At 38.2% G+C, this 27,006-nt stretch overlaps 1 protein-coding gene across 1 annotated transcript in view; it reads left to right on the forward strand.

Moving 5' to 3' along the window:
- MAGI2 (membrane associated guanylate kinase, WW and PDZ domain containing 2) overlaps positions 1-27,006 on the forward strand; it is a 223,949-nt gene that overhangs the window by 55,150 nt on the left and 141,793 nt on the right. The window contains exon 7 of the mRNA XM_021709136.1: positions 137-385. Within this exon, the coding sequence (XP_021564811.1) occupies positions 137-385 (249 nt within the window). The remainder of the gene's footprint in view (positions 1-136; positions 386-27,006) is intronic.

Here is a 27,006-nt window from a genome sequence, read left to right on the forward strand (position 1 = left end):
ATCTGGGGGAAAGAGAAGCCAGTCAACTAGTCTTGTAATAATGCCAGTATCTAGAACAGTGCCTAGTAGGCAGGAGGAGTTATTAATTAAGACCCTTGTCAAATAATTGAGTGCCTGTGCATGGTGTGTATTTCAGGAGAGCCCTGCCCAGAGAATGGGAGGAGTCCAGGCTCTGTATCCACCCACCATAGCTCTCCACGCAGTGACTACGCAACCTACACCAACAGCAACCATGCTGCCCCTAGTAGCAGTGCCTCCCCACCTGAAGGATTTGCCTCCCACAGCCTGCAGACCAGTGATGTGATCATTCACCGCAAAGAGAATGAAGGCTTCGGTTTTGTCATCATCAGCTCCCTGAACAGGCCTGAGTCCGGATCCACTATAAGTAAGTGACTAATCTGCCTGTATTTGAATAAGGGGTCTTGTTATTTATTTGTCCTAGTGGTAGGGATACTGGACAAGTGATCAGAGGACTGTTGTGGTCATACTGTGTAGGCTATGGGTACAAACAAGATATCCTTAACACTGACTAACCAAATGTTACTGACCTTTAGCTCAAGGAGAATGCACAACTGCAGCTAATCCCTCCCCAACTCCTCAATGCCCATGAAAGCTCTTCATTCACTTGTAAATTGGAAAGAAAATAAAACCAAGTAATGTGGTAGTGTTGCTGTGAAAGGTGAGGTTCTTTGTACCAGTTGGTCAGAGAATGCTTCTCTAAGGAAGTAACTTTGATGGAGGACTGTTCGGGAGAATGAAACCAGACATGCAGACGATCTGGGGAAAAATCAGTCTAGGCAGAAGCCTTAAGGTGGGAAGTAGCTCAGCATTCAAGAAATATCCAGAAGCCCAGTGTTGCTGCGGTATAGTGAGAAAGGGAGAGTAGCATGTGACCAAACATAGACGTAGGAGAGAACCAGACAGTAAAGGCTTTAGATGCCATTGGTTAGAAGTCTTGGTTGTAATCTAAGTCCATATAGGAACTATTGGGAAGTTTTAAGCAACAAACTGAAATCTTATTTATTTATTTATTATTTTTTGATTCAGAGTCTCATTCTATCACCCAGGCTGGAGCACAGTAGCATGACCACAGCTCACCACAGCCTTCTGGTCTCAGGCGATCCTTTTGCTTCAGCATCCTAGATAGCTACAAGTGCATGCCACCATGCCTGGCTACTTTTTTTTATTTTTTTATAGAGACAAGGTCTCGCTAATTTAGCCAGGCTGGTCTCAAACTCCTGGGCTCAAGCAATCCTCTCACCTCAGCCTCCCAAAGTGCTGGGTTAAAGGCGTGAGCCACCAGGCCTGGCCCCTATATTATTTAAAGATGAGTTCAGCTACTTGTGGAAATTGAAAATGGGCTTGAGGAGGAGAGCAAGCGTGGAAGTGCAAGGCTCAGGCAGGAAGCCATTAAAACAGCCCCTTGGGTCCAGGAATACTAGTGCCTTCCTCTAGGGTAGCAGCAGTGCATGTGGGGAGAAGTAGATCAATTCAACTTCTGAAGTTCCTCCGACTCTAAGTTCTGTGCATCTACACAACAGGTGACAGAGCCCGCAGGCTGTTTCCAGTGGGCCATTTTTGCAGATTCTCAATTCCTTGGTTGTTTTTCTTCCTGCAACACTACCCCGGAACTCATTCAGCAGCCTGCAAGCTGTGGAACAGAAGAGAATATATAGAAAACCGTGTACATTTTTCATGCTGAAATATTGGGAATAGAAACACCAGACTACAGGAGCACTGAGAGAGAAAGAGAAAAAAAAAAAACTGAATAATTGCACCCATGTTGTAGTCCTAAAATTTTTATAAACTGTGGTAGTTTCCAGCACATGTGGGGTAGGAGAGGGTTGAGAGTTAAACAATACTCAAGACTCAAAATTATTGAGAATGAAGAAAGCTTTATATGCTAAAGTTAATGTTATTTTTAAAACACACATACACACACACAAAAAAAAACCCCACCAGAGCAACATGGAGAGAATTGCTCCACTTGGCGTCAGTCTTGACAAATTCAAGAGCAAAAACTATGGATGAACTACACCTCAGTGAATGTGTGGAAGTCAAATTACATACATCTGAAAGTACAATTTCATTTCTCTTTTTCTTCATGATGAGCTGTAGAAATAAATCCAATCTTTAAGCATAGACTCAGAGCAGAATTCTGTCAGTACGATGGATTCACCAAGATTAAAAGGACACAAGACTAAAGATTTTCATGAATTATATAAACAGTCTTCCAATAATTTGTACTTGGGGAAAATGTTCACAGAGAGCTTTTGCAGCTATTCCAGTCTTTCAGATTGTTTATTGGGGCAGAATACCGAAAGGACTGGAATAAAAATAAGAAATATATTGCCACAGTGAAAGTGTTTAGCATGTTTAAAATCTCAGTTTTATTTGAAGTGTGACTGCTTTACTTCTAAATGTATAAGGGAACGTGTGTTTGTGTGCACGTGTGTACTTACTATATATAAAGAAACCACAAACACTTTTTCAGTTGCAAATAAAAGCCATGCATATGTAGAGTTGGAAAACAACAGGTGCAAGAGCTTATATAATTAACGTGTTTTTTTTTTTTCCTACCAAGTGGCATCAAACTAACCTCAAAAGAGTAATTCTAACCACTATCAAAGTGATAAGGAGCATTTTACATCACCCTGAAAAGTGGAACTGTATCCTAGAGTTTATGGTGTTTCCTGGCTCCTTTTTACACATATTTATTTCTTTTCAATTTAAGGAGTGCGAAATGCAGGTTGCCCCATGCTTTGTGGCCAAAGTAGCTATTCACCAATGCCATGTTGTATTTACAGTATATAATTTGCAACATGCCCCCAAAATCTTCCTGAAGCAGATACTGCTTCATACTTAATCTCTACAATAATTCTGAACTCTAATTTTAAAGAGAAATGCTAAGTGCCTCATGAATGGTACTTAACCATCCTTGTGCCACATATTCATCAACAGAATATCAAGGGTTCTTGGGCTGTGTGAGACTGAGAGAGGCATTTGCTATCGCTGCTCAGGAATCACAGTCATTCCCAGGGCTTGTGTCATTTATCTCTTCATGTCTTATCCAAGCCCAAGGATCATTAAAGCATTTACTGATTTTTTTTTTTTTCGTGGCTACTGAAGCCTCTTCTTGGTGGAGTGCTGTTTTGTCTCTGATAGGAGCACCATCACATTTAGGTGAGAGAGTGGTATGGTTAACAGCCCAGCTGCTACAATCATAATGCCTAGATTTCAAACCTGGCTCTATCATGTACTAGCCAAATGACCTTGAGGAGGTTACATGACCTCTTTGGGCTCTAGTTTCCTTGGCTGTGAAGAAAAAATCATTTTAATCCCTAGGTTGTGGAACTGATAAGAGAGTTAAATGAATTAACACTTGGAAGTGCTTTGAACAGCACTGGCTCGGAGTAAGCACTGTGTAAACAGACCACCATCTCTGCTAGGAATTCTCTTTCCATTCCACCAGCTTACTCTTCTTGAATAGCACAGAGTTCACTGTGGCTATCGATTCAGTTAGCCATTAGTCAGAACCAATCATGCTCCCAGGGCAACTAAATCTGGAGAGCAGATGAGCATACCTCTGAGGGTAGCTCTCTATCCCCATCCCTCCCCTGCCTCCCCATATGCTGTCCTTCTGGGAGCATAGTCTTTCCCGCCACACCATCTTCTGCCTGGGTCCACAGTGGCAGCTAAGCCAGGCCATCTGACTGTGTCTTTGCTGAAGCTTCAAGCAGTGATTCAAGTTTTATCTCTCCAGACTTCACAAGCCAGTAAACTAGAAAAGTCATGAAGAACATCAAAAGTCAGACTTGAAGCCATGCCTTTTAAAATCTCCCTGAAAACACATCACAATTGAATATTATCAAAGAAGAGGGGAGAGATGAAGAGTCCACATGCAAACTCTTCCCTGTGGATAGAGATGCCTTCCACAGCTTCTTCCGCCAAGGCAACAACTTTGCCAGGGATGGGAGATGTTCACCTAATTGGGAAATTGGAAGGGGGAGGGGAGTTCCTCACTTATTTACTGCCTGTCATTTAGTAGTGCTCTTTACCAAAGGCTCACATATTTGTTTTCAAAATGTTATGGTCCTAAAGAATAAAGAAGGAACTTTATATCAATCAACGTAACGAAGGAGAAAATGGCTTCCTTCAAGGCCAGCAACCCAGGAGGGCAACCTTTGCTTGGGAGTAATCAGGTCTCAGAAGTGTTCTATCTGTAGTGCAGGATTATCGTCTTGATTTCAAATGAAAATAGGCATGATTCTTAAGCATTTTGTCCCATTATCCATATTACTAAGTATCTATTTCATGCTTTAAAATTGGGCCCAAGGGGAACCAAGTAGTTTCTAGACCAGAGCCCAGAATAAGAATGAACTATAACTGGCAATTGCATTTTAGATTTTCAAAAAGATTTGAACAATTATTTATATACTAAGATATTCACTAGCATATTATTGATAGACATAAAGTTAGAATAATGTTAGAAGCTTCATGATAACATGTGACTTTGTTATGTTTGGAAAGTTCAAGGCATTTCCTGCCATGGACAAACAGTTGTCATTCTCACTGAGGTCCATGTGTATAAGATAGAGGACACTCAGGCAGACTTCTGATTGAGTGAATCAGATGCTTGCTCATAAAATGTCCCAGAGCTATGTGCAGTGGTTGACAGACTGGTCCTTAGGCCTCCCCAGCTCAATTCCTAAGTCCTGAGATCCAAGTTTTATAGCAGAGCTGTAACCTGTCCTTAGAGGTGTTTCTTACTTCCCCACCAAATCTTCTTTCCTACCAGAGGCTCCCAAGGAGGACTTTGGTACAAATAATGAAGTAAAAGTGACCCTTTCTAGAATTTGAAAAAGTCTCCACCTTTTCTATAATTTGTCAGAAAGGTAATGTTGGAATATAGGAAGCAGACATACATGGCAGCTTGGATATTAATAGTGGAGGTCGACAGGCTATTGAGAGAATTTCTAAACTGATACAGCTCCATACCAAGCTGCGAGTTAGCACATATTCAGGACAGCAGCCATAGTATCAATTAAACAGTCAACTGTAGGAGAACAAACATTTCAGTCATTCCTTCATTCATGTTCCTCCAGTGGTACTGAATTGATTTTCTGTCTCTATCCATAAGTAAACCACTAATCAGCATGCTGCTGACTTCTCAGCAATTTTTCAATTCTGTACTGGTGCTGAAATTCTTTATTTCCACATGTGTACTTTCTCCAGCACAGGTTGGAATTCAGACTTAGTCATCTTTGACTTTCTCTAATTCCACTGCAATCTGATGTTCAGAGAAGTAGTTGTATCTTTGGTAAAATGCCCTGGTGACTTTCTCAAAGTCCTTGATGATGTCCATAGACTATGGGGTTTAAAAGTTATTCTGAAGATTTAAAAACTTTGCTAGCAGGTCTTTTACAACATTTTTAAGTACGGTTCCTAAAAAGGATGAAATAAAACTGAACTAGCAGTGATGTAATTTAGGATTTTTCCCACCAAAACTCAGCTCACCAACCACATGGCCACTGAATAGTCATCAAACTTAAGGGAGGCACAAAGTAAAACAAAAGTCAAGCTCTCTATACTCTTGCCCCAAAGCAAGGGGCGTTATACTCAACAAAAAGCAAGGGGAGTTATACTCAACAAAAACTAACTCCAACTTATCCACCAACTACTTTGTCCCTTGAGCTAGTCACTTGGTCTTCCTATACTTTTCCCCATCTAAGCTACAAAGGAAGATGGTCTTTATGGCTCTTACAGTTCTAAATTACATTATGCCATGAATCAGTATGGAAAATAATGTATTAGGTTAGTTTTTTTTATTTGTGGAAGGTCTTTGAGGGCTAGATCATATTTATTATTACCTTAAGCTTTCATTTTAATTTTGTTATTTTCATCTTTGATTGGCTAATGAAAATGGCTCCTAACACTTTGAATTCTCTTGTTCATCTCAACCTCTGTCAAGAAATGATCTGAAGCAAGCACTTAAATATACTAAACCAGCTGCCCTTTCAAGGCAATTTAAGGCAGTGTTTTTTCTCCCTGTTTTGCCTCTTGGCACACTTGTAAAGCAATGACATTTGTATAACACACTGAGATAAAACAAATAAGGCCACTGCAGGAAAGAGGCAACCCCCCAAGAGGTTCTACTCTTATGCCCCAACCATCTTCAGATGTCTTGGCACAGCTATCTTGTAACCTGTGGGACACACTCCTTATAATGGCACCATGGTTACAAAGCTCTGCCTTAAAGTGAAGCCTCTAAACAGCAACCAATTAGTACCTCATCTTGGATTTTATTGGTTTGGGTTGTGGTAGCAGATTTTCTCCAGATTTCTATATTGAGGTTTATTCATTAGTCACCTTAAAAATACAGGTAGTAGGCTGGACTCAGTAGCTTAACCTGTAATCCCAGCACTTTGGGAGGCCGAGGCGAGTGGATTGCCTGAGCCTGCAGGTTCAAGACCAGCCCGGGCAACTTGGCAAGACCTCATCTCTACAATAAATAAAAAATTAGCTGGGCATGGTAACGCATGCCTATAGTTCTAACTACTTGGAAGGTTGAGGAAGAAGGATCGCCAGAGCCCAGCAGGTCGACGCTGGGATAGTCATGAGCGTGCCGCTGCACTCCAGCCTGGGAGACACAGTGAGACTCCAACTCAAAAAAAAAAAAATACAGGTAGTAGGTGCAACTGGTGTTGATCCTCATGCCTTGGCCTTCTCTACATCCTTGAATATGTTGGCCTATCAATGTTCCATCTCCAAAAGTCATTATTAGAAAGTTATTGAAATCATACCTGTGCTATTGAGTATAGGAATTAGAAAGTTAGTCTCATTCATTTCTCTATTTCTCACTGGTTTGAAAAAAAAATCCCTTTCAGAATTCCCAATGAGCTTTGCCTCATGTAATATTCCCTTATTCCTTACATGAATATGTGCTTTGGATGCTCTCAACAACACAATGCTTTTGCTCTGGACTTTGATTTTACTGAAAACAACTCACTCAGGATGCACGATAGTGTCATCCACACAATTATTCTGAGTGCTTTCATAACAGAAGAAATAAGGGGATGGGGATCCTATGTAAAATACCAGTTTTCCCCCAAATATCTGGCTTCGAAATACAACTCACTGATGCCATAGGATAAGCAAGTATCTTCATAATCTTTGGGAAAAGAAAACCTACAGACACTTTGAAAAGATTGTGTTCATTGTCTACACTGATGTAAATCTGCTTTCAATCAAATAAGTCATTTCTCACGTATTAGTGTAATTTACTTTCTGTTCCAAGAGATAGCCAGGGACTAGAGTAGGGGTTGTGTACAGTTGCTGATGATGCAAAGTGCATCAAGAAAAAATGACACTTTCTCCAAACAATCTAATCCTCCTACACCAAGTCCATGATCATAACACCCCTACAAAAAATATCTACAGGATAAAATTCAAACATACCTCTCTTACACTCAAGACCCTGAGTAATCAGAACACAACTGCTTTTTATCTACAGCTCCTCACCGGTTGCATTCCATGAAAGCTACATTAGTTCCTTGCCCTGTCCCAGAGCCTGTTCCGCCTGCTGCCACTTGGAATGCCTCCTCTTACACAATGATAATTTTTATCAAGGTTTCTCCTAGGCACTGTACTCAGTGTGATTAAGTACAATGTGAGGACATTGTATTTACAATGTATTTAACCTTTACAGCACTCCATGAGGTAGACACCATTGCCCAAACAGTAAATAAGCATCTCTCACTTTAATTGCTTACTGCTCTGCAACTTCCCTTCTATTATTGTGTCTGTTACTGCTATCTATTATTGTCATTTTACTTTTAATGTATTTATGTTTCCTCCACCTCCCGATTGTAAGTTTCTTAAGAACAAGAAACGGTGGCATTTCTTTGAATCCTTCACAGTTCTTTTCAAGGATTTTCCCATAATTTATGTTGACGGGATTGAATTGGGTTCCCCTATAGTGATCAAGCACAGTCCTCACTGAAAGGAAAACTGTGGATGTGCTCTGCCCTAACTTACCCTGCACCAAAACCTAGCAGGTTTCCTCATCCCTCAAAGGAAGCAACACTTCTTTTTGACAATGGGCAAAGCCCCAGAGGATCACTTAGGGGAGGAATTGTATGAAAGTAGTCCTTGCCCAGAATGAGAAATTACACTGTAATAAGGTGGAACTGGAGCAATGTCCCGGAATACAGATTCCCCATCAGTTGTTCTCAGCGTGAGTAAATGATTCAATAGCTAGCTCAGGGTATGGTGATATTTCAGATGAGAGTGTGCTCTAAGAAGTCAAGTGTAGGGGAACCACCTCGGCGTCTGGGCAGCTCCTATAGTCCACACATCCAGGTGCAAAGCCCTTGTGCTCAGAAGGGACAAGCAGTGGCTTCAGTGTGCCCTCTGCTTCACCTCATCCTGGCACCAACTCTTCTGGAATCATCATCCATATGTGTGAGCACCACCTCAGCAATAATTATATAGTCCTAAACAGGAAGGTTTGGATGGCATCCTACGCTCCTTGGAAAAAAGTATTACTTCAGATCATGTATTCATTTCACAGTCTTCATTAACAAAGCAACCCATTTCAGTTCCAAGTGAATAACTTCTGAATCGCATTACTTCTTTATAGGATCATATTCAGCTAAGACCAGAATGAATAAAGCCTATTTATTCTATTCCATTTTTTTCAGTCCTGAACATGACTAGCTTTGTTCCCAAATTAACACCTGGCTGCCTGGGTCCTACTAGCAAGCAAACAAGCAAACAAAAAAAGATTTTGCATTATACTCTGAGTATTCTGATATCTGATCATTGAAGCATTTATTAACAGAAATAGCAAGATAAATGCAAATATTTCACTCTCCTTGCACTAACAAACTTAAAGATCATCACACTGTAATAATAACTGTGCAAAGAGCACCATCATTCTTATTTATTCTCACGAAGAGGAGCAATACAATCTATCAAAAAAAATCTGTGCAGGTTCACAGTACATTTTTTAAAATTCGGGACTGTTTTTCTTGTTTGAATGGAGCTCATAAATCATAAGTTTCTCCCACTAGGGAATCATTTTTCAGGAGAATTCTTATTGTTATGTTCAAAGGCTCTCCAGGCAGCCCCATAAGGTGAATGTCTTCTTACCTTTAGCTATTCAGATGTCTTGAAAGTTCATAAATGGGTAATCAGTGACTGTTTCCTCTGGGCTTATTCTCCTTCTTATTCACTAGTCAGTACAGGGAGACTGCAACTGAGAAGAGACCCCAGGTCTCATGTGCAGGATGATCTTCTGCTGGTGGAAGATGCCCATCACCCTCCCATAGGATCCAATCACATTCAAAGCCTTCAGGGCATTTTTGCAAAAGTTGCTTTTTCTTTATATTCTATTCAGGGCCTCGCGTTGGATTAAATTCTCTTTAATTTTGTCTTCTTTTCTTCTCAACAATCAACCATATAAGAAAATAAATCCAGGAAGAGTCCTAATAAAGTTTGTTCCACGTGTAGAAGCATTTTTAAAGTGTTTCGTTAAGTGAACATAGTACTGTTATTTATCATTTTGTCCAGCTATGTTGCTAAGGGTATAATAAGGGAACGTTTTTCCCTTTGGGATTTTTGATGCCCAGCATCCACCAAGAACCTAGGGAGTGCCTCTACCAAAACTCGTTCCTACCACACCAAATCCTCATAAACGCTTTTTTGACTTGTTCATTTGTTGACCATTAATTTTGCAACTTAAGCTGGGTTCATTCTCAACCAGACTATTGTCAGAACTTGGTTGGAATCAAGTAAGATTAATCTAGAGAGTAATCAACCAACTTTCCTTGGTGATGAGTCAGATCACTAAGCATTTCTAAGGTTTTCACACTGCCAGAGAAAATTAACCAAATAGTGGAGAGTGCCACTGGCATTTTTATCTTTCAATTTGATCTCTCTCAGATCTTATTTCTCCAAGTGAGGCAAGGGGTTGCTCCACAAAGATGCCCAGATGTCGAGTACCTGATGAACCCATCTGCTTTCTAGAGTGAAGTGCCCAAAACCTTCTGTTGTAAGGTTGTTCATCATAAAGATGTAGGTTTATGGATTCATCATGAGAGGAGGGTATTCCAGAAAACAAGGAAGTGTTATTATTATAAATGATTTAGCCCTTATGATTTTTGGGCACAGAGCAGTTCAGATAACTTGAAAAAGAATATTTCAATTTCATAATCTTCATTCAAATGTTTATTAGACTTGCTACATGAACAGCTAGATGAAAAATAGCCACATTCCTGTAGGCACTTGATAAAATTGAAATACAGTAGAACCTAGGTGCCAGATTAGCTGCTGATATTGATGCTTCCTGGTGTTAAGTCACTCTCATCTCCAAGTGATATGTATGATCACAAGCTTTAAAGCAGACCTCCAGATACCCACATTTATATCCTAGTTAAATTTATACATAACTATATCTGTCACTCTTGAGAGAAGAAGGCAAGCTGTTATCCAAACATGCTTTCCAGATATAAGATGAATATACTTAGACCCTCCCTACCGCCACTGCTAATGCCTTTGTTGAGGTTCTAGATCAGTGCTATGCAGCAGAACTTTCTGCAATGCAGAAGAGTTTTATTCTGCAATCTACAACACTGATAGCCACACGTGACTGTGGAGCATTGAAATGAGGCTAGTATGACTGAGGAATTGATTTTTTAATTCTCTTTCATTTCAAATACTTTAAATGGCCACATGTGGTTAGGAGCTACCATGTTGGAATGTGTGGCTCTGGGGCATTGCAGTGGCCTCTCAATTATCTCCCTGCCTCCAACCTGATTCTCATTCTCCTTATACTTCAGTCCACCCTTCATACTACTGCTATCATGCTCTTTCTAAAACAAATCTGGTGGTCTCACTTAACTCTCATAATCCATTAGTGGCTTCTTGTTTGACTGTAAGATAAATTCCAAGCCCCCAGCATAGCCATTAAGTCTCAAGACCTGCCCTTCCTTCTTTGTCCCAGGGCTCATGGTTATCTGTGCTCACTGTTCTCCCATACCCAGCCACACAAACTTCACTAATACACAGATCTGTGTCTTTGCAAGTTGTATCACTTGTGACTGTGAATCTTCTCCCCCATTCTGGCCCACCCGGAAAAGTCTTGTTCATTATTCATATCTCAGATTAGGCAATAGTTCCTATGTGAAGACTTCCTAATCCTTTCACTCTCCCCACTCACCTCCTTTCTCCTACTTACTCAACATTAGTTCTTCTTTACTGATCTCTATTTCCATCCAAAACCTCTTTATCTCCTGCTTTTTTATCTCCCCTCCCCACCATTTTAAACACTTAATCTCTATACAGTAAACTTTACCTTTTTCAGCCTGTAGTCTGAGTTTTGAGAGATGTATCTAGTTATGACTACTGCTACAATGAAATCAACTCTTCACCTACTCCCAGCCCTGGCAACCACTGATTTGTTTTTTGTTCTACAGTTTTGTCTTTCCTATGTAAATACACTCATACAATATGTAGCCTTTGAGTCTGACTTCTTTCACTTAGCAAAATACATTTTAGACTCATCCATGTTGTTTCATATGTCAGTATTTGCTTCCTTTCTAATTGCTGAAGAGTATTCCATTGTGTGGATGCCCATAGTTTGTGTGTCCATTCCCTAGTTGAGGGGCATTTGAGTTGTCCTCTGTTTTTGGTGATTGTGAATAAAGCTCCTATAAACTTTTTCACATAGGTTTTTGTGTGGAAATTGATTTTATTTCATTAGATAAATATCTAGGAGTGGGATTGCTGGTTTATATGGTCCTAATTTCCAAAGTGGCTATATCATTTTGTATTTCCACATGCTTCTCATCCTTGCAAGTATCTGTTATTTTCAGGTTTTGTGGTTGTTTTGAATTTTAGCCATTCCAGTAGGTGCGAAGTGGTATCTCATTTTGGTTTTAACTTGTATGTTTCCCTACAGACTAATGATATTGAAGATCTTTTCCTGTGCTTTTTACCATTCATATATCTTCTTTGGTGAGGTTTTTTGTTTTTCATTTTTGATTTCTTCCCTCTCCAATATAATTGGAATTTCACTGTGGACTCTTCAATCCTTCTTTTTTTATTCCTCATCCATTTCTCATGTTAGAGTAGTAAAAGTAAGTTTATGATGATGGTCTCAGGTAAAAATTATAGAAACATATATATGATTAGTAAAAGTGAAAACACATATAGTTATAATGTTTGAAAATGTAAGTCATGAGAGAAAATACATATAAGCAGAAATTCAAGTGAAGTTAAAATGAGCAGTACTTGGGTAGGAAAGATAAGGATAAGAAAGAAAGACCATGTGTGGTGATGGCATTTCTCAAGTAAAGAAACTAACTAAATTTATTTGACCATTCAGAGGTCATACTGCAAGTTGTTTTTCAAGTTAATGTATGATCAAGATCATCTAGCTCCTGAACACTTTGCCTGAGGGTCTTTTCATATTTAGTTTTTCATCCAGTCATGCAAAATTGCGTTATTTCAAGTTAAAACACACAATATATCCGGTTAGTGGAACTTTGGCTTATGCGTGAAACTGAAGAGCCAATAAATATTCATGTAATCTTCTGGATAACATATTGAAAAGGACAGCTGGCTCAGGAGGGATCATTTGCCTGGGTTAGTATCTGTTTCCATTTATATTAGGAAAATATTGCAAGAAGTTATTATCTGCCGGAGGGCTTAGGGGAATACAATGGAAGTCTGATATTGCATCTGATCGCTTTTGACATTTACCTATTGTAACAGGGAAACTGTGTGAAGATAGCCAAGTGACTTTTTACAAAACACAATTTCAGAAGCTATAAAAGGGAAAAGGAGATGGCAGAGATAAAATACACTGCATCTGTAAAAATGAGAAACATGACTTGTCAGCAACACCTGCTTGTAACTATCAACCATTTCTATTGGGCCTGCTGAGAAATTACTCAGAGCCAAGTACATTGATGGGTGTGAAGTCTCATGTGCTTCAAAAGGCAATAAAGAGATATAGAGGTGAGAAAGAAAGTGTGGTTTTATTGAACATTTTTAACCCAAAACCTAGGGTTGATGAAATATAATTTTATGACATTTTCTGAACACTTGAAAAAAGATCAGTTGTTCTTTATATTTTTATCTTTCAAGGCTAAAAGAGACAATAGCATTTTTAAAGTTTGGGTACATAAAATATTTGACAATATTTTTTTCCAAATAGATTTCACCTCTTTAATTGGGACTCCAAAATATTGATTAAATTTGCAAAGGATATTTCCAAATTCTAATTGATGGTGGTAAAATAATGACATGCTTATCTCCTTTCATTTCTAGACCCCAAATAGTAGTGATAGTAAACAAATGAGAAAAGGAGTGGGCAGGAGTGGGCAAGATAATTTAAAGACATAAAGTGACAACTCAGCAGAGAAGAGGAAATCTAAAAGAGGTCTGGATAACACAGACCCACTCATTTCTTTAGAAACTCAGAGAGACTTAGAACTTAAAAAATCAGAGCAGAATGGAAAACAGCAACCGTGACCACTAGGTGTGAATCTTTTATTTTTTTAAATTAAAAAAATATGAAAGAAAACTAGAAGAAATTGAGATAATTTAGGGATCAAAAGAAAAGCTTCAAAAACTTATTTATATCCATAGAAAGATATGAGAAGATATTTACTATCAACGGATTGTTGGTGTCTTTCCACTCCCTGCCTCAAAATCCCTATGTTGAAACCTTAAATCCCCAGCATAACGATGTTTGGAAATGGAGTCTTTGGGAGGCACTTAGGTTTAGACAAGGTGATGAGAGTGGAACTCCCAATGATAGGATTAGTGCCTTCATAAGAAGATGAAAAGACCAGAATTCTCTTACTTCAACATATGAGAATACAGCAAGAAGGTGACTATCTTAGTCTCTTTTGTGCTACTATAGCAGAATATCACAGACTGAGTAATTTATAATGAATAGAAATGTATTGGTTCACAGTTTGGAAGCCTGCAAAGTTCAATATTAAGATGCCAGCATCTGGCAAAGCCCTTCTTGTTATATTATCTCATGGCAGAAAGGAAAGGGTCAAGGCAGAGCATGAGGGTGCCACATTCACATTTTTATAATGGTGTCAATTCCACCATGATGGTGGTGTCCTCAGACCTAATCGCCTCCTAAATGGCAATTTAACTAACATGAGTTTTGGAGAGGACAAACATTCAAACCAAAGCAGCAGTCACCTGTATGCAGGAAGTGGTCCCCCACAAAGAACCGAGCTGTGCTGGTAGCTGATCTCAGATTTCTAGCCTTCAGAACTGTGAGAAATAAATGTTCATTGTTTAAACCACTCAGTCTGTTATAGCAGCCCAAACTGCTATAACAATATTCATAAATAAAAACATAATTCTGTAAAATGAACAATCAGATTAAAGAAATAGTTCTTAGGAAATCTTACATTAAAGTAAGACAAAAAGAAAACAGAAAGTGTAAGAGAAGTGATAGGATAAGCAACAGACCAATCCAGGAAGCCAAAATCTAATAAGAGTTCCAGAATAAGAGACCAGAAAAAGAGAATGAAAATTATCAAAGAAATAGTGTAATAAACGTTTCCAAAACAAAATTAAAGGAAATAAGTTTCCATACTGACAATGAACCACACCAAGATGCACCACAGCAATACCTCAGAACACAAAAAGTACAAGAAAATTCTCAGATATTTCAAAAAGAAAAAGCAATAAGTATATTACATACAAAGAACAAAAATCCTAATGGTTCGAAACTCTCAATAGTATTACTAGGTGCTAGAAGACAATAAAGCAATGTCTGCACACTTATGAGGAAAAATTATATTTTCAATTTAGGATTTTATACAATCTAGAATTCTAAGCCAGAATTCAGTCAAATGAGAAGGAAAAATGATGACATTCTCAAACATTAAGAATTTAAAGCCAGGCTCAGTGGCTCAAGCCTGTAATCACAGCACTTTGGGAGGCTGAGGTGAGAGGATTGCCTGAGGCTGTGGGTTTGAGACCAGCCTGGGCAACATGGTGAGACCTCGTCTCTACAATAAATCAAAAAAATTAGTCGAACTTAGTAGCGTGCACCTGTAGTTCCGGCTTCTTGAAAGGCTGAGGCAGAAGGATTGCTGGAGCCCAGCATGTTGACAGCAGGTGGCCATGAGTGTGCCACTGCACTCCAACCTGGGCAACAGAGTGAGACTCCAACTCAAAAAAAGAAAAGAATTGAAAATATTTCTCCCATGCATGGTTTCTTAGAAAGTTACGTAGGATATGCTCCAGCAAAATGAAAGAGTGAATCAAAAAAGATCACACAGGGTTTAGGAAAATGTACAGTCCACATTGGAGAACAACAGCAATTTCCAAGATGATACTTCCTCTGGGAGGAAGATCTCCAAAGGAATACATAGATTATATGATTTAATATACTATACATAGATAGTATATTATGAAAGTATGAAAAAAGACTCAATAAGAAAACTTGATTAGAAATAAGAAAGGAAATTGTACAAATAAAGAAATGAAATCATGAGCCCTTCAGTGAGCAAGATTTATACAATAAAGCCATAAACAATGATAATTGATTTAACTAAAAATAAGGATAAAACTATTTTGTGGTAAGGAAAGGAGTTGGAATGTAAGGTAAGAGTACTAAGTCCTCTATATCATATTAGGAAGTAAACAAATGTTGTTTAAGGTTAATAAGATGAAAAATAGCCATTATTAGGATATTATTTGAAATGTGGAGAAGAAACAGCTGAAAGATTTTAAATGTTAGCCTTTGGGTCACAGAAGTGGAGAGGATAGGGAAGGTTAGAGGAAAAGACTAGAATTTCTTATTATAAGTATTTTGGTCATATTTAATTTTTTTAATTTGTGCATATATCACTTCAATTAAGTTGCTTTAATTATGATATTTTTAATCACTAGCTTGATTCTGTGTACTTTGCCCTTTTTACATTATGATGTGAATTTTTTAAATTTTATATAATTTTATTGTTTTATAGAATAATTCAATATTTTCTAATAATAATTTTATGAGCCCTCTGCAATAAATTATAAATAAAAGGAACTACTCCTTCAGGAACTAAATTTGTCATCATAAAATTGAGTAACCCACAGTTTGAAAGGTAGATTTTTATGTTTGGCATGGGAGTGCCAAAATAAAAATCTCACCTCAGCCTGCAACTTTTTTTTTAAAGGGTGAAATAACTTGTTTTTGTGCTCTGCAGGAAAGAATACATCTATCATATTTTGATATCAAATAAATTGTTTTCCCTTATTACTGAATCAACTTGCTGTTTGGTTATTTGTAAGCAAAGCTTTCTAAAAACTATAGTTTTACTCATTAAAATTTCTCAAGTTGAATGACACAGAATGTCACTCTCTACCCTTGACAGTAAAGTCCTGTGTTGCTGGTTTTTTTAAGTGACAAAAATGTGTATTTTTTTCCAGGTCTTTGGGGAAAATGCAAAAAATGTTGAATTGGGTTGCTATTTGGCTTAACAGGACCAGATTTTCTATCACAACTTTCAGACCAAAACAGGTCACAAATGATGTCCCAGCTATTTAGAAGCTAGCAAGGTGACTTTCAGGGATATTTAGAGAAAAGAGAAGTATCTCTACAGATCAAAAAGGCATATCTACAAATGGAACTGTTTTTCCTTCTTTCTATTCAGTTCTCCATACCCCACACATCTACAGATTTGAGGATCATGACTATTCTGGAGTTTCTTTGGTTGATGCCACTCAAACATCTAGATATTTTGTCAGATTATGGGGAGAAAAACAATATCAAAATAATACACGACTTTTAAATATAATGATGTAATAATGACTACTTAGAGAGAGTTCCAGAAGAATATTTTCTTGGTAGATGACTCAATAATGAGTGACATAAGAATAATTTTCATAATGGAATAAAAGAATCAAGGTAATTTTTAGGCTTCTTGAATCAATTTATGAAGAATCAAGGGTATTTATTCAGAAATTATTTGAACTACCTTCTCTAGTGGTATTTTCAAAAGTAGGAAATGCAGCCATAAGAGAAAAGGGTTATTTCTACTCAGTTCCTGCTACCCACCTCCCTGGTGATTTTTCCTGGAAGCATATTCTCATTTACATCTTCTACTGCAGATACTAAAAACAATGGAGTGATGCAAGGAAGAAATACATTATTAATATATCTACATAAGATCAATTACATAATGGGCAGGGCCCAGTGTAAAGTGAAAATGTGAGATCCTCATTCAAAAATTCTTAAGCCTGTCAAGATGGTGGTCATTAAAGCAAACACTGGGCTTTTTGAGTGTGGAAACTCATGTAACTGCCCAGGTCACATGAACCCACACTGTATCTATAAACACATCAAATCTTTCCAAACAATGAAACCATTTTAACCCAGTCTTATGTTCCAGGATTAAAACAGTTAAGTCATAGCTAATTACAATTCCTAATGCCATGAGATTTGTTTCAATTACCAATTCACTCTCATACTTATCTGTGGAAACTTTTAACAAATGGTATAAAATCAAAGCATAAACGTAATATATAGCTGCTCAGTGTTTCTTTCTCTCTAGCCATATAGTTAATACTTTCTATATGATGTGTTCTGCTTTAGAAACATGAGTTCAGTTGGGTTCCCAAATTGCCAGTGATGGGCTCCTCTTCCTATTCTCCTGTCTGACCATCTGCTTATTACCAACTGCAGGGTAACTAAACTGTTCAACCACAAGAGAATGACTCATAGGTGCTGGGGGAAAAAAATGCACTTTTTGAATATGCAGTTCTTAAAACACCAGCTGTTCGATTTTGGGTTTTGCAAATCAGTTGGCTATGAATTTCAGGGAAGACGTTTTCATCTTTGGAAAGCTAAATTTCACAGACTTCTAGAGGAAAAAAAGTCATGCCGTCTGCTTTTTCTTAATTTTACCACACAAATTTTTTAACATATAAGACACATGTTTTTCTCACATCTTCCCTACTGATGACAAAGAAAAACTCTTTTGAAGGACACTTTGTTACCCTCCAGGAAGAGACAACATTGATCTGAATGAGTTTGTCACAGTAAAATATACGAAATCAGGTCTCCTAGGAAGGAGAAATGGAAAATAAGCAAGATTAAGATTGTGCTCAGGTTTCTGAGGGCAGAAAAACATGTCAGGAATTTCACTATGTGTTATAGAGATAGGAACAATTTATGACGGTCCTCCATTGTCCCTCTATGATCAGTCTCCATGTGTGGGAGCTGAGCTAAAGGCATCATCTCAGGGATCTCAGGCAAGCAGTAGTTATGAGGACAGGAAGGACCCCAGCCCCCAAAGCACCTCTCCTTGCTTCTCCACCTCCCCACTCCTGGATTGATAGGTCCCTCTTTGCCATCATAAGTTTTCCCCAGGGAGCTACCACTTACCTAGGGACTCATGTCCCCTCCTTTCCAAAATGACCTTCCTTTTCCTCACTACTCACTGCATCCATACCTGGACTCAGTAATTCTCCCCTCTACTCTACTCTTGGCGCATATTACCTTTACCACATAGTTGCCATTGGCATTTTGTTTTACACATTCATATATATTTATCCCTGGTTTCCCCAGTCAGACTGTGAGTTTCTTGAGGGCAAATATCATTTGTTGTTTTATGATTGTCTTCCCCACTGGACCTACCATAGTGCTTGTTACTAAAAAGATGCTATATAGAAATGTGATGATTGATGTACTAATTGATCCTCTTGCCCCAACCCACAATATTAAAACTAGATGGTAAATCATTTTCACAGATTAGTAAAAGAAAAATACTGGAATCATATAATTAAAAAAAAAAAAATACATGTATTTTCACATTTGGTAACAGATTCTAAACCTAAAGTAACTTCCCTAGCCTCTTTAAACCAATGACATGTCGTTTAACCTTCACAAATTAATGGAAATGTCAGCTAATGAGAGTTTATGCTATTGATTGTCTTTGAAGTATTTATTTTTGTCACACTCATTTCTGAAACTTCTCCCTTGTAAGCTTGGCATGATTGATGCAAAATCCGTTTTCCCTGTCTAATACTTTCCTCCATATATAACTCCACATTGTAGGATCTATTAACAAGATAATTAAATACAAACCTGAGTCACAGGCTTTTCTATCTCTGAAATTACATGCATATAAACAACAAGAAAATAATGAACAAAGAAGGGGAGGGGTGATCTAATAATCCCTTCCCTTAGGATCTCAGCAAGACTCTATCACCAAAAATTTCAAGAAGAATTCATCACCAAAGCAAGAAAAGTCTTCCAGGTAACCATTCTGTCTTCCTTATGGGAACTGATTGAAGGTAGAACTCAACAAGAGTTCCTTGGCTGAGTCAGTCCACCTTGACATATGGCTGACAGGCCTGGGTCTACTAGACCATACAAGGTCCCAGAAGAGAGTCCAACAGCACAAAGGGAGGATCACTGCTTTCTGTAGCAGTGTGGCTAGAGACCCCAATAATCCAGATCTTTCTAACTCACTTAGCGAGCATCCAACTGATTATCTCTGAATATTTCAACTATAAGTGTGGAATATTGAGTAGGGCAAAAAGAGTCAATTCACCTACGGAAAATATTAAACATGTTGCAATATAAATATATAATAGTATTTTATTCAGAAAGGAATAAAGAAATAGAAAAGATGAGATTCTTGTTCCATAATTTGTGTGATTTTCACTTAAGAGAAATTTCTAACTAGTGATACTTTTTCTTCTTTCCAAATGTCAGCATGTCCAAAGCCAAATGACATATTGCAACTTTTCCCAAATATCTGTGTATCCTAAGCAAACCGTGTCAAGAAGACTGATCCACAGACTTGATTTATGTTGCTGCCTGACAGATGATGTCTGCAAGGCATACTGTCTAAATGGACTGTGCTCCGGCAGTTACCTTAGTCATCAATTCTCAGAGAATTAATGAGTACCATTCATCCCAATAATAGAAACCAAGGTCAGGGCCTCTTCCTTGCTCTGTAATTCCATTAGCATTGCACAGAAAGCACTTAGGTCACAAGCTCTGCAGACCTTATCACTGAGCAAATGGAACTGCATCCTGTTTTCACAGAGAATTCTCTCAGAGCACACTCCTTGTCAAAGATTTGTTGAACATCAACATTCAGTGTACTTACATTTATAGGGAAAATGCTGGTAAAGGAAAAGTAAGACTGGCTTCAGCTGCCAACAGTTTCAAGTACTGTTTGTATTAAAGTAAATGCCAATAGAAAACATTTGTAATAAAACCATGGTAGGTAATTGCAACATTGTTATTTTTAAATAATGTTAAAATTGTTTAAATGTTAATATTAAATTGTGTGCTCACTAATCTTTTTTTTTTTTTTTTTTGAGTTGGAGTCTCACTCTGTTGCCCAGACTGGAGTGCAGTGGCCGCTCCCGGCCACCGCAGCCTCGACCTGCTGGGCTCTGGCGATCCTTCCGCCTCAGCCTTTCAAGTAGCTGGAATTACAGGCATGCGCTACCACGCCTGGCTGATTTTTTGATTTATTGTAGAGATGAGGCCTCACTGCCCAGGGGGGTCTTGAACCCGCGGGCTCAGGCAATCCACTCACCTCAGCCTCCCTAAGGCGCGGGATTTTATGTAAGACACAGGATCATTTTATGTGGCTGCCCTAGAATTTATTGTAATTTTCATTCTTTTATTTTGATTTTTATTCTTTTATTTTACTTTTTATTCTAACTACCCTAGTAAAGTTTAAAAGGCCTTTTTTATTTTAGAGTTGTGGGATACATGTGAGGATTTACTACATAAGTACATACAATTTACTAAATTGTGTGCAGGTGAGGTTTGGGCTTCTAGTGGGCCTTCTGTCCCCGATAACGAATCTAGTACCCAATATGTTGTTGTGTGCCCCTTATCCCTCCCCTCACCCTTCCTCCTTCTTTTAGCAGCATTCAGCATCTGTTGTTCTCACTTTTGTGCTCATGTGACCAGTGATCAGGGCTCACTTGTGAGTGAGGATATACAGTATTCAGTTGTTTTGTTTCTGTGGTAGTTCATAGTATGATGGTCTCCAGCTGCATCCAAATTGCTGCAAAGGACATGATTTTTGTTGGCTGCTTGAGTAGCTTCCTCTGAGAAGTTTCTGTTCATGTCTTTTGCACACTTTATTATAATTTTTTTTTTCTGTAAATTCATTTGAGTCCTTCATAAACCCTGGCTGTTAGGTCTTTGTCAGATTCATAGCTCACAAATATTTTTTCCCATTCTGTGGGTTGTCTCTTTACTCTCTTGATGCTTTCTTTTGCTGTGCAAAAACTTTTTAGCATGATAAGATCCCACCTGTCAATCTTAGCTTTTGTTATGGCCTACTCTGATGTCCAAGAAGGTGTCTCCTATGTTTTCTTATAAGATTCTTATAGCTTGAGGTTTCACATTTAAGTTCTTGATCCATTTTGGGGGGTCCAGTTTCATTCTTTTACATGTGGTTAGTGAGTTTTCCCAGCACCATTTGCTAAATATGGTATCTTTTCCCCAATGTTTATTTTTGTTGGCTGTGTTGAAGATGAGTTTGTTGAAGGTCTGTGGTTTTATTTCCAGATTCTCTATCCTGTTTCATTTGGTCTATGTGTCTATTCCTGTATCAGTACCATGCTGTTTTGGTTACTGTAGCATTGTAATGAAGTTTGAAGTCTGGAAGTGGGATGCCTCTAGCTTTGCTCCTTTGGCTGAGTATTGCTTTAGCTATTTAGGCTTTTTTTTTTTTTTTTTTTTTGCTTGTATATGAACTCCTATGTTGCCTTTTATAAGTCTGTGAAAAATGGCACTGACAATGTGATAGGTATTGTGTTGAATCTGTAGATTGCCTTGGGTAGAATGAACATCTTGATGATATTGATTCTTCCAATCCATGAGCATGGAATGCTTTTCCTTTTGTGTTACCCTTGATTTCTTTGAACAGTGTTTTGTAGTTCTTATTGTAAGTCTTCACCTCTTGGATGAAGGTATTCCGTGTGTGTGTGTCTATTAGGTTCTCAGTCTGCTTGTTGCTGGTATATAGAAATGGAACATTTTTTCTTTTTCTTTTTCTTTTTTTTTTTTTTGCGTAGATTTTTGTATCCCAAGATTTTACCAAAGTTGTTTATGAATTAAGAAGGTTTTTGACAGACTCTCTAGGGTTTTCTAGGTATAGAATCATATCCGTTGCAAAGAAGGATAACTTAACGTCCTCTTTTCCTATTTGGATATCCCTGATTTCTTTCTGCCTGATTGCCCTGGCTAGGACTTTCATTACTGTATTGAACAGGGGTAAGAGTGGCTATCCTTGTCTTGTTCCTGTTCTTAGGGGGCATGCTTCCAGCTTCTGCCCTAAAATGGCCTTGAAACTAAGAATTATCACCATAAACAAACAATTCTGTTTACATTGATATTTTCAGCTTGAAATCTCAAGCAGCAAGCTTTTCTAAACTAAGTCTTGCCAGTCATTCTCTTGTTCTTCATACTTCAAATTACTCTCAACTTCCCACATAACAAAAAAGAAGAGAGTAATCTGAAGGTTTGATTCCATAGGAAAGGATTTGAATCCTGGCTTGGACACTTACTTGTGTCCTCAACAGTAAAATTGGCTTGATTGTTATACTTTTACAACTACTTTACACTGTTGCTCTAAGGATTTAAAACAAGTGCCTAGTACAACTCCTGGAAATTAACAAATAATAACTTTTTTTTTTTCGAGTTGGAGTCTCACTCCGTCACCCAGGCTGGAGTGCAGTGGCATGCTCTTAGCCACCCCAGCGACAACCTGCTGAGCTCCAGCAATCCTTCCACCTCAACCTTCCAAGTAGCCAAAATTATAGACGTGTGCTACCACACCCGGCTAATTTTTTGATTTATTGTGGAGATGAGGTCTCGCCAAGTTGCCCAGGCGGGTCTCGAACCCGCGGGCTCAGGCAATTCACTCACCTCAGCCTCCCAAAGGCATGGGATTACAGGCTGAGCCACCAAGCCCGGCTTAAAGGATATTTTTAAACTTCATTTTAAATGTCAATATTTCTAATACCCAAAGAAATTACTTCAAACAAAGGAATGACACTATGATATAAAGTCCTAACTAAACAGGATCTGAAGAGCTGTCCAGTTTTCCTCTTTTTCTTGTCTCTTTTCCTCCCACCTTTCCTGTAAAAAGACAGCCTCAACAAAGATTTGCTTCTAGCAAAGTTGTTGACTTCAACTCACCCTGGACCAGGATCACTTGTGAGGTGTTTGTGATTCCTGGCTTAGAGGTAGGCTGCATTTACCAAATAAAAGTAGTGGGTGCTCAGAAAGCAAGTAATAGATTAGAGGTCGGAGACAGTAAAGTCAAGAGATGTGTTGTGGTTGGCATGCTCACTAAGAGCAAAGATGTGGAATCTGGTGGACTGGAGTCTAAGTCCTGTTAGGTCTATGTGACCTTGGGCAAATGCTTCAAGCATGCCCCTTTATGCTTCAGTTTACTGTAAACTTGTAATGATGTCAGGAACCTTATATGATTTGTTAAGGATTATGTTCCCTAAATTTTAATGTATATATAACTATATATGTGTAGCATAGTGCTTGTTTTATGAAAGTACTCATAAAAGCTAGGAAGAAAAACTAATAGCATTCAACAAATATGAAAGTGTTTATGTATGTATGGCTTAATGTGAATAATTAAGAGATCTGTATCATGCTGATTTCTCTTTGAACAATAAACTCTTACTTACAAGTTGGTGTTTCCTACAGAGACCTTTTTTTAACATCCTTTTGTGTGTGTGTGAAACTAGAGAAAAATGGACTCTTGACCTCTATCTAATCCACAAAGCACATTTATCTTTCATAAATGAAGTTATTTTCCTGTGTTGATACTTAAGGGATATTGCTTTGTGTGATCCTGTAGTAAGCCATTGTTCCTTCCGTTTTAGCAGTATTATAGTTTTATCCCATGTGGAAAGAAATTAAGTTGGTACCTATAAAAAAGTATACACATCAATAGTGATACCAGAAATATTTCAAAGGTGATCATAAAAAGAAAGACAGTTAATACTTATAGATGAGTTAGTTAGAACATGCCAAGCACTGTTCTAGTCACTTTACATATGTTAAATCATAGAATTCTCAAAACCACCCTGTAGGGTCAATGATAGTATCTCAGTTTTACTGCCGAAAAACAAACTCAGAGAGGTTAGGTAACTTTCCAAAAGTCACAGGATAGATAACAATATACGCATTATGACCAGGGACACCAAATCACTTATAAACCATTCATTCCAAGACACTATTGAATGTGAAAAGGGGACAAAAACAGAAACTAAAATTCACCCTAATTTTGGTTGAAGACCAAACACTTGCAATACTTACATCATTTTTTTAAATCAGTAAATTAGTGGGTTTTTATTATATGTCTACTTGAGAAATATATTGTCCTAAGATTCTAAGATGATTATTGGTATGCTCCAAGAAAGGTGTTCTTAATTAAAGCCATTAGCACTTATGGTAAATAAAAATGTGTTTGAGCTTCCAACATAATGAGTTTTACTTCAGGGACACAAGCTCAGCCAATATTTTCATATGCTGTCTATAACCTTTCACAATAGAAGAATGAACAAAGTACTGGTTCATTAACTCACTAATTGTCCTTTCTTACTACAGTTATTAGATAATGTTCTACTTTTCACTGTAATGCACCAAGATTGAGAGTTCAAAGAATAGACATCCCCGAAACATAATGAATGGTGAATGGTGTCTTTGCCTCTTTCTGCAGGTTAAATTAGTATCTGATTCCACAGGGAGAGCAATAATACAGAGTCATTGATAGGTCATTTCCTGGCTGGGACTCACTATCTTGAAGGGAGAACGGAAAAGAAAAGGTTTCTAGATTGTAAGCTCCTTGAGAGAGTTTACAGGAACACTATTTACTATTGGTGTCTGACCCCAAAAACAGTCTTGACAGGCACTCAAATATTTACATTGAATAGAAGTCAACCTGCTAGGAAAATCTATATTCCTATGTATCTGGCTCTCCCCACATATATAAATAAATAATAAAAAGAAAATAAATGTTCATTGTTTTAAAAAGATGTATAAAATTTTATCAATTCCAAAACTATTTTATTTTTGAATATCTTGACAATTGGAGAGCATCTTATAGTCAATGGAGTATCATTGTCTAATTGGCAGAGTGTCTTCTTTTTTCTTCCTTGTGGTACATAAAACAAAGGTGTATTTTATCATCAATGGTATTTTAGATTTGATGAAATTCATTATATATCAGACATTAGCAAGATCTCAGCACCATGTCACAAAGTAAATCAGAAAGAAGAGGTAAGATTTGACAGCACATCAACCTTTAAACTAAAGCTTAGTATATGAGTCGGAGTTGGTTATAACTTCTTCACCAGCTGGCTACTACCCATATTCATGCATATTTGTTTCCTGCCTTGTTTTCTTCTTGAAGTAAAATAGAAAAGGGTAAAAATAAAATTCCTGACATTTATTGTGTCTTTCTGAAACTGTGTATTATTTTCTATCGAGTATGAGCTTTTGGGGCACAAATTCCACATCTGTTATCCTCAAACACTTTGGAATCTCCCTAGGCGCTCCTTAGAAATTCTTGGTCCTCACCTCCCACCTAGACATTCTGATTCAGATGGTCTGGAGTGAAGCCCAGATAGCTGTATTTTTAATCCTAGGTCAATTATGATGCACACAAAAGCTTGAGAACTCTGACCTGTGTGTTTTGTTTTTTTGTTTTTTTAATACATATTTTTTTATTTTAAAATTGTGGAGTACAGTTAAGGGTTACGTATACAAATATGCATTGTGCAGCTATCCTTGTTGATGAGGTGTGCCCCCCCATCTCCAGACAGATATTGATTACCATTAATCCCACCTCCCTTCCCCTTCCTGCCCCCCCATAGTTTCCCACCACTGTCAATCCTTTTCTTATAGTATTACGATAGATGTTCAAGGTCCACTTATAAGTGAGAACATGTGATACTCAGATCTTTGTTTCTGTGAGAGATTACTCAGTATTATAAAATCTAATTCCATCCAGGTTGCTGTGTAAATTCATGATTTTATTCTTTTTTATGGCTGCAAAATATTCCATTGTGTATATGTACCACATTTTTTAAATCCAGACCTCTTTTGAGGGACAGCATGGTTGGTACTATGATCTTGCTATTGTGAACACTGCTGCAATAAACATACGTGTGCAGGTTCTTTTTTTTTTTCTTTTTTTTTGAGTTGGAGTCTCACTCTGTCGCCCAGACTGGAGTACAGTGGCCGCTCCTGGCCACGGCAGCCCCGACCTGCTGGGCTCCAGCGATCCTTCCGCCTCAGCCTTCCAAATAGCCAGAAATACAAGCATGCACTACCATGCCTGGCTGATTTTTTGATTTATTGTAGAGATGAGGTGTCGCTGCCAGGTGGGTCTCGAACCCGCGGGCTCAGGCAATCCACTCACCTCAGCCTCCCAAAGGCGCGGGATTTCAGGCTGAGCCACCGAGCCCGGCTACGTGAACTATTACAGAAACAACAAACTGAAAGCTGCATGTTTTCATAAGTGGGCACAAAACATTGGGCATACGAGCACCAGGGTGGGAACCACAGATCCTGGGCCCTGCCAAAGGAGGGAGGGTGGGAAGCAGGGGGTTCAGGGGTACACAACCACTCGCTGAGCACCACATCCACTACTAGGTGGGGAGTGGACCCGTTGGAAGCCCACACTTCATTTTCATGCAATTCACTTATATAGCACATCATCTAAAGACAGTAACAACAACAAAAGCCAAAATAGGCCTCTAGAAGGGAATGGGCTGTCCTAGCGAAGGAATGCCTTAGACTTGAATCGTGGTATGTTTTTCAGTCCTCATCTCATAATAATTGTTACCGTAATCAACTTCTGCCTCCCACGTTCTTTTCAAGCCTATCCTTGGAACCTGCCATTCTTTTGAGTTTGCCAATCCTTTATCTAGTTTCTGAATAAACACTTCTGAGATCTCATTTTT

The sequence above is a fragment of the Carlito syrichta genome, unplaced genomic scaffold, assembly GCF_000164805.1.
Source record: "Carlito syrichta isolate Samal-C Ts95f unplaced genomic scaffold, Tarsius_syrichta-2.0.1 Scaffold165773, whole genome shotgun sequence".
Classification (NCBI taxonomy): domain Eukaryota; kingdom Metazoa; phylum Chordata; class Mammalia; order Primates; family Tarsiidae; genus Carlito; species Carlito syrichta.